The sequence below is a fragment of the Rutidosis leptorrhynchoides genome, chromosome 3 (genome assembly GCF_046630445.1).
Source record: "Rutidosis leptorrhynchoides isolate AG116_Rl617_1_P2 chromosome 3, CSIRO_AGI_Rlap_v1, whole genome shotgun sequence".
Lineage (NCBI taxonomy): Eukaryota > Viridiplantae > Streptophyta > Magnoliopsida > Asterales > Asteraceae > Rutidosis > Rutidosis leptorrhynchoides.
Window position 1 is genome coordinate 169,459,524 of NC_092335.1, and position 8,767 is coordinate 169,468,290.

Genomic DNA, 8,767 nt, shown 5'->3' on the forward strand with positions numbered 1-8,767 from the left:
CATATACAGATTATTTACAAATACTCGAAGCCACGAACTACGAACTACGACCAAAGTAATAGAAGTAAAGAACAATCAACCCGGGTCCAGATTATTGACTTCCAGGGAACCCATGTTGATCGGGTCAAGTAGCCATTGAAGCCAACCTTTCGAAGTTTACACAAGCGATTACTAACCCATTCGAAAGTTTTGACTTGTATCTCGCTTACAATTTTTGCTGCACACCACGAGTCGTCTTTAAATACTTTTAAGTTCCTGTTTTTCCATATTAGATAACATGTAGCCCGTTTCTTGCACTATATATAAATAATTATCTCAAACGTTTAATTTTTAAAAAGTATGAAATACTAAACTTAACTTATAAGTTAAAAGGTAAAAAGTTATACTAAAATAACTGCATTTATTATTATTGTTGCATTATTATTAAATTCATAAATAAGAATAAATGCAGTTTCTTTTTATAAACTCTATCTTATATCATAAAGTTAAGTTTAATATTCCGTACTTTTTAAAAAGTAAGTCTTTTGAGATAATCATTTATAAATAGTGTAAGAAATTCATAAACCTTTATTATTATTGAGTCAACAATAAACGTCGCTTTATTGGCGACTTGATTGACCTTAAAGCCTCAATTAAATTTCAGGCAGAATTTAAAATCCATGGAAATTTGATTTTACCATTTTCATGGCGACTCTATTTTATTTTTATTTTTTTTAATTTTTTCCTACTTATTGGCCGGAGGTCCACTCGGAAGCAATCTCTCTATCCGTCGAATAAAGAGAGAGATGACTTTCTCTACTTTTGAAAGTGTTTTCACTCTGAGTGAAGAAATGACTTGTCTATATTATCGGATAGGAGAAAAATTGTCTACATTTCACCTCCCACATACACTACTTATGTGGTATGGGTTTTGTTGTTTTTTTATTATTAATAAGCACATAAATAATAATAAATGCAGTTAGTTGTTTCTATTTATAATATATACCTCTGTTGCAAAACACCCCGTCTCGAGCCGTTGCGACGCCCGTCTCGACGATTTGGTGACTAGCCCCTCCCGTCTCGAAGAAAACCGTTTAATATGACAGTCAAAGGTCAAAATTCGGGTCAAAGTTGAAAAAATTGGGTCAAAGTCGGTCAAAATTCAGGATAGCCAGAAAATCGGTAAAATCGGTAAAATCGGTGAAATATATCGTATTTTAGTTTGAATTTTTTGTATTAATTTAACGATGATAGCAATTATAGGTACAAATTAATCAATTAAAGTTTTTAGCTATAAAATATGTGTACATATATGCATTTTTATACTTATATATTTAAAAGTCAACTTTGGTCAACGTACGTCTCGACTCGAGTCTCGACCCCGTCTCGAACGTCTCGACCTTTTTAGGACCCGACCGTCTCGACCCCGTCTCACGTCTTTTGCAACCTTGATTTATACCTTTGGAAATGCATAAATACTATTGGCTAGAGGTCCACTCGGAAGCAATCTCTTTATCCGTCGAATAGAGAGAGGGATGACTTTCTCTACTTTTGAGAGTGTTTCACTCTGGGTGGAGAAATGACTTGTTTTTATTCTCGGATAAGGGAAGGATTGTCTACATCTCACCTCCCCCATACACCACTCATGTAGTTTTGGATTTTGTTGTTGTTGTACTATATATACCAATTAAGCACTCCTGAAATGTGATAGATATCACTAAACAACAGGTAAGTACTAAATACAGAATTTTGTCAAGGCTATGATATCATGATGAAGATGAAAATTATATTGTGTTTTCTCATTGTTTATATGCTTGCCATGGTTGCTTCTCAACATGAATTTTGTCAAGGCTATGGTATAATACGTTGATTATCTTTTTCAGCAGTTATAATTAATTTTTTTGTCATAATTTCTTACATAATAGCAAAAAGAGTTTTTTAATTCCTATTTTTATTTTTATTTTGTCAAACAGGAGAAAAATTCGGAACTCACTTATTTGATTTGGCTCCAAAAAGATGTGAACAAGATGCTTGTGGAACATTGTGTTTACATAACACACCTTATGGATTGTGGAACATCGTGTATGCATTGTTTCAAAGAATCTGAATTCTATAGCATGCTCTACTCATGTTGTTATTCGGGCCGTCAAATACTATATTAATATAAAGGAATCCGCGTCCTGGTATACTAATATTAGAGATGACTCTGACCAAAATGTCTCCGATGATGACCTCTTGGAACAGGAAAACGAGAACGTGATTAATGATAATGTTTCAATTCACGATGAAACAGAACCACAAATTGAGAATGCTGATAAGAATTGCGACCAAAATGACTCCGATGATGAATTCATGGAACAGGAAAACGAGAATGTGATTAATGATAATGTTTCAATTCATGATGAAACAGAACCACAAGTTGAGAAGGCCGAGAAGAATGGTTATGGGTCAGGAAAGAATGATATCGACGAAAGTGAGTCATGTGATTCTGGCCCAAGTATTGCACCCGGTTTCGAGCAGAAAAATTCTACTCTAAACTCGCATCCTACAAATGTTATTTTGGAGTCAAATGTTAAACAAGTGCACAGCTATTCCATCATACAGGAACTTTCAGATATTGCAGACATTAGAGAGAAGCTTGGGTTGAATGCTGATGTGTGCAACCAAAATGTCTCGAATTTCATTGATAGTTTTGGGGCTTCGCTCGTTGATAAATGATTGTGATGTCACTGAACTTGTGTGGTACGAAGAGTAGGCGAAAACGAGAGTGTGTAAAGGAACTTTGTTTTACTCACAATATTTTATTCCTTGGCATACAAGAATCCAAAATGACGCGGCTTGAGCCCTTTCGCCTTAAGTCTATGTGGGGTAATTATAATTTTGACTACGCGTGTAGCTTATCTAGAGGACGTTCAGGAGGTATCATCTCCTTGTGGGACCCTATTTACTCTATAAAAAAAACAAATATGGTGCCACACGTCTTATGTCATTGTTGAAGGTGTCTGGAAGGATGTTGATGGGCCTTTTTTCATGGTCAATGTTTATGCTCCCCAGGATCATGATAGTAAGGTGGCACTTTGGTCCAATTTGGTTGCTTTCATTGCGAACCACGCTGGCACTTTTTTGGTTTTCGGTGACTTCAACTCTGTTAGAGTAGAATCTGAAAGAAGTGGCTCTTCGTTCTCTTCGGATGATGCTGATTTTTTTAACTCTTTTCTTGAAGAAGCTAACCTTTTTGATTTACCTCAAGGGGGTCGGGCTTTCACATATATGAACACACCGGGTACGAAATTTAGTAAGTTGGACCGGTTCCTTTTATCTCAAGAAAGTGTGAATCGTATCTCGGATATTAATGTCACCGTCTTGGACCGGAAGTGTTCTGATCATAATCCAGTTCTGCTCAGCATCAAAAAGGTAGATTATGGACCAATACCTTTTAAATTTTTTAAATCTTGGCTTAGCAAAAATGGGATTGACGATAAGATTGCTTCGACATGGATTGCACATGCTTCTGATCCACTTCATGTAACTCTAAAGACCCTAAAAAATGTTCTAAAACCATGGATCAAGCAAGTGATGATGTCTGAACAAAGTGAGCTTAAGATTATATCGAGTAAAATTACTGATATTGATCTTAGGCTTGACAGGGGTATTGCCACTCCTTCTGAACGTCAACGTCAAGAGAGGCTTGATCTTCTTAAAGAGAGAGATGAGATTTCGATTTTACATGATATGGATGTGTATCAAAAGGCTCGCATCAAATGGGATCTCGAGGGCGACGAGAATTCTAAATTCTTCCACTCTCTTATTAATCAGCAAAGACGCACCCAGGCTATCAACGGGGTGCTTCAAGATGGCACTTAGATTTCAGAACCAGTGCAGGTCAAAGAGATCTTTATGGAATTTTTCAAAGCAAAATTTCAAACTAGAACTCTTGGATCTTCTTTTTCGCCATTCCAGGGTCCTTGTCTTCTTCCTGAGGACGAGAGGAATTCGATCGAATCATGGGTTACTATGGAGGAAGTGAAAAACGCAGTCTGGGATTGTGGCAATGATAAAGCACTTGGTCCAGATGGGTTTCCTTTCCTCTTTTACAAGCGATACTGGGAACACATTAAAGAGAAGGTCTTTGGGTTCGTTGATTCCTTTATGAGGTCTGGAGTAATGCCACTCGGCTCAAATTCCTCCTTTATTGCGCTTATTCCAAAGATAAGTAATCCTATTAATGTTAAGGATTATAGACCCATCTCGCTCATCTCCTCACAGTATAAAGTCATTGCAAAGGTCCTTGCAAATCGACTTTCTAAGGTGCTCAACTTTGTCATTAGCGATGAACAAACTGCATTTATTAAAGGATGACAAATTTTGGATGGCCCGCTAATGTTGAGTGAATTGATCAGTTGGTTTAAAAAAAGGCACAAGAAGATGATGATATTAAAAGTTGATTTCGAAAAAGCTTTCGATTCTGTAAATTGGTCATACTTGGATTTTTCTCTTTCTCAATTAGGTTTTGGCGACAGATGGCGTAAGTGGATTCAAGCTTGTCTACAATCGAGTAGAAGCTCGGTCCTTGTGAATGGAAGTCCAACATCAGAATTCTCTTTGAAATGCGGTTTGCGTCAAGGTGACCCACTATCACCATATCTTTTCATTATTGTTATGGAAGGATTCCACCTTACCGTTGAATCTGTCGTTCGTAATAATGCTTTACATGGAATCTCTGTTGGCAATTGCAAACTATCCCACTTTCTTTTTACAGACGACGCTGCATTAGTTTCTGAATGGCATAATAATGACCTTACAGTTATGTTTAACTTGCTGGATCATTTTTACCTCGAATCGGGATTGAAAATAAATATGTCTAAATCTAATCTTTTTGGTGTTGGCGTGGATCAGTAGCAAGTTAATATCATGGCAAATTCGCATGGTTGTGTACCTGGTACGTTGCCATTCAAATTCTTAGGCTATACAATAGGCTCCAACATGAAACGAGTTGCTAGTTGGTTACCTCTTCTTGATAAGTTTAACACAAAACTTTCAAGGTGGAAGGCAAACCTTCTTTCGATGGGTGGAAGATGTACTCTTATCAAATCGGTGCTCGGAAGTATTGGAGTATACTTTATATCATTATATCGAGCTCCAAAAACTGTGATCCATCTACTAGAAAAAACTCGAGCTTCTTTTTTTTGGGGTGACACTTTGACTAAAAAGAAGATGCATTGGTCTAGTTGGGAATCTATCTTAACCTCGAAAGAAAATGGGGGTTTAAGTATTGGCAGTTTAAACTCGTTTAATCTATCCCTTCTTCTAAAATGGTATTGGAGATCGACTACTGTACCAGATTCACCATGGGTTCGACTGCTCAAAACCATCCATGGGGACTCGCTGGGTTTTGATGATACTCGATGCGCTACGGTGGAAGTGTGGAGCACAATTGTCCCCTCCGTTAAACATTGCTTCTCAACCAACCTTGTTCCCCTAGATTCCCTCCAGAAACGTATCAGTAATGGCTGCTCAACTTCGTTTTGGTCAGAAAAATGGCTCGGTAATTTCACATTAGCTTCAAGGTACAATCGCCTTTTTAGGTTAGATACCAATCCCCTTTGACTAGTTCGGGACCGTATAAATGGAAAGGTAATCAGAACGGGGAGACCTTGTTGCGACTGAGAGGAAAACTCGGAACGTATAAGAATGCTTATATGATTTTTGGTGTGTGTTTCTTCAAAGCCTAAGGCCTTTATTTATAGTGGAGACTATAGCCTTAGGTTTGCTCCCACAACCGATGTGGGACAAATACTAAAACTTCTAGATTTTACACTGAACTAACAACTTTGAGATTCGATATCTCATTCACCTTTAATCCGTTTTGGACACTCATTCACTCGTTTTAAAGCCGTTTTCAAGGACTACAAAACTCACTAAATAATTACTTATATATGTCACTCGACCATATAATTATTTATGTCCAAAAATTGGTGAAAACACATGTTCTTCATCAAGTTTTTCTAACAATCCCCCATATGAATGGAGAACGATCTCGGAAACAAAAATATTCCGATTAAGTTTCGGCGGTTGAATTTTGCATACGATAATAGGTGTTACCCTTTGAACTTTCGCTTGTGAAAACGCACTTAATCTACTTGCTCTGAGTAAAAGGCGATGTCTTTGAACTCGTCTGCCATTTGTGTAGGCGACAATAAGCTTCACATAAGAATCTCCCTGACAACGTCAAGTCCTCATAGTTATGCTCGTTATGGTCATGAACATTAGCCTGGTTCTACGAGAGCTTATCAAGTTTTGTTCCCCAACAATACCCTTCGAAGCGACCCCACTTCTCTTTCACATAGGTGATTTACCAACGAATGGCTACTGATTTACCATGCATGGTTATTTCAGTTGAATCATTAAAAGTCATAGGCTTATCCTTTTACTTGTCACTTTAGGAATGGACTAGAAAATCTACTCTCAATTAGTAAACTCCCTTTAAAAGGTATAGGGGTTGCTAGTGTAGTAATTAACTCCCCACAGTGACTTCACCAGGTCATATAAGTAGGATGTTGATGTGTTAAGACGTAACCTTTAAAATGTAGACAATATGCTTAATAATTAACACATAATACAGGCAACTAAAACCCGATCATGTAGTAACTAGCATGTAAATTGACCAGTTCGATCCACAGGGAGAAGTTTGTTTTAAGGACTTCAAAAACAGTTAATTATTCTAAGAAAAAGGGGAGTTTTAATTGTAGAATTGTTAAGTAACAAACGGGAAATAAAATGACATAAATAACAAGGATGAGAAGGCGGTATTTTCTTCAATGCTTGATAAATGATAAGGATTGTTCTTTTATACTTAAACCCATTATTTTGTAGTTACAATTAAATGGTTCATATCAATCTCACAATATCTATAAACCGAGAACTATAAACTTAGTAAATTTACATAAACCTTGTCATTAGTTCTTCTTTACCTATGTTTAATCAACAAGACTCTTCCAAGGTTGAATTCACATAAAACCTAGTTTATTAAGATCACTCTAAATAAACTACACTATTGTAAAATCTAGTTACCATTCAATTACCATCCTACACTCACATGTAGATGTCTAAATCACTAGGTGTTGAAGTACTAGCCATGAACATTGATAAACTCACATAAACCAATTCATAACTTGTATAATTGAACTAGAGTAAATGGATACTTACAACAATGGATCTATGGAAGAACATAATTGATTTAGATTGATTAGATTAATTAGACCCAACCCGATTAAACTCACGTAAAACCTAAATTACAACAATCACTTAAGGTACATTCATGACTATGTAGTTCTAGTACTCATTCAATTACAAATCTAAACATATAGCAAAGTCGTCAATTAAGTATATGTTTACCCGTCTAGATTACTAAAAGTATTGAAGCATAGATTGTGTTCCTAGTGTCACATGTAGTTAACAATCTATGTAATTGAAGGAAAGTACCAAACTAGCATAACTATGGTTCTTTTGGTTGGACATGGTAATTTAATCAATCAAACATCATAGTAACTTAAATAACATTAAAAGATAAAACAATCCCAAACCATAAATCTTACATTAAAGTAAACATACAAGGCTTTAGCCAATCATAATAATGAAGGTTACAACGATACAATCGAAACAATAGGAATTCATAATCTTATCACTAAAAAAATGAAACCGAGAGTACCTATCGTAGCGTATGATCCCTTCTTCAATCTTGATGCTCAAAAGGGTGAAGAACCCTTTAGAATGGCGGGGGAAACCCCCCCCCCTTCTCAGACTACTACTGATCTATATTGTGGTGTCTCAAATGTGTAACTAAAGCTCTACTTAAATAGGCTCAAAAGTTAGGTAAAATGGCCAGAAATGCATCAGATGCGCCGCATCCCTTTATTTTTAGTGGTTTCCAGCTCGTTTTAGGACCCAGAACTGTCGGCAGGACCTCAAATGCGCCGCATCTGAGTTAGATGCGCCGCATCTAGCTCAGATGCGCCACATATGGCACAGATGCGCCGCATTTAAAGATGTCGGGACTATTTTGGCCTCAGATACGCCGCATCTATAGTAGGTGCGCCGCATCTGGTACTGTTTATTGGTAATTTTCCAATATGATGTTGTAGATCTCTGAGTTACGGACGTCTGGGCTCCAGATTCACCCTTTTTCGAGTTCGTATGACCGAGTTATGGCCAAAACGGTGCAGGTGTGCATAATCTTCTAAAATCAGCAATATTTTCCATAAATCTTCGCTTCAACACTCGCAATGGATTATACATGAAATGTCCCGTTCATATTGATTATAAACGTTCCATATTAATTGATTTCGTTGCGGGGTTTTGAACTCTATATGAGACGTTTTTCAAAGACTGCATTCATTTTTATAACAACCATAACCTTTATTTTATTAATAAAGGTTTCAAAAGCATTATGTAGATTATCAAATAATGATAATCTAAAATATAATGTTTACACACGACCATTACATAATGGTTTACAATAGAAATATATTACATCGACATATGTTTCTTGAATGCAGTTTTTACATAATATCATACAAACATGGACTCCAAATCTTGTCCTTATTTTAGTATGCAACAGCGGAAACTCTTAATATTCACCTGAGAATAAACATGCTTTAAACGTCAACAAAAATGTTGGTGCGTTATAGGTTTAACCTATATATATCAAATCGTAACAATAGACCACAAGATTTCATATTTCAATATACATCCCATACATAGAGATAAAAATCATTCATATGGTGAACAC

General features: G+C 36.4%; 2 protein-coding genes across 2 annotated transcripts; both read left to right on the forward strand.

Annotated features, from left to right (window-relative positions):
- Positions 1-2,807: 2,807 nt before the first annotated feature.
- LOC139900594 (uncharacterized) lies at positions 2,808-3,843 on the forward strand. The gene is made up of 2 exons (XM_071883359.1): positions 2,808-2,898; positions 2,978-3,843. Exons 1-2 carry the CDS (start codon positions 2,808-2,810, stop codon positions 3,841-3,843), a joined length of 957 nt encoding a protein of 318 aa, XP_071739460.1.
- Positions 3,844-4,359: 516 nt separating this feature from the next.
- LOC139900595 (secreted RxLR effector protein 78-like) lies at positions 4,360-4,878 on the forward strand. The gene has a single exon (XM_071883360.1). The coding sequence runs from the start codon at positions 4,360-4,362 to the stop codon at positions 4,876-4,878; it is 519 nt and encodes a 172-aa protein (XP_071739461.1).
- Positions 4,879-8,767: the final 3,889 nt, after the last annotated feature.

Bases quoted from the DNA above. Each gene is read 5' to 3' on its own strand.
- LOC139900594 (XM_071883359.1), top strand. From the start codon at position 2,808: ATGACGCGGCTTGAGCCCTTTCGCCTTAAGTCTATGTGGGGTAATTAT. The intron at 2,899-2,977 runs GTATCATCTCCT...TCATTGTTGAAG, and splicing joins ATCTAGAGGACGTTCAGGAG to GTGTCTGGAAGGATGTTGAT.
- LOC139900595 (XM_071883360.1), top strand. From the start codon at position 4,360: ATGTTGAGTGAATTGATCAGTTGGTTTAAAAAAAGGCACAAGAAGATG.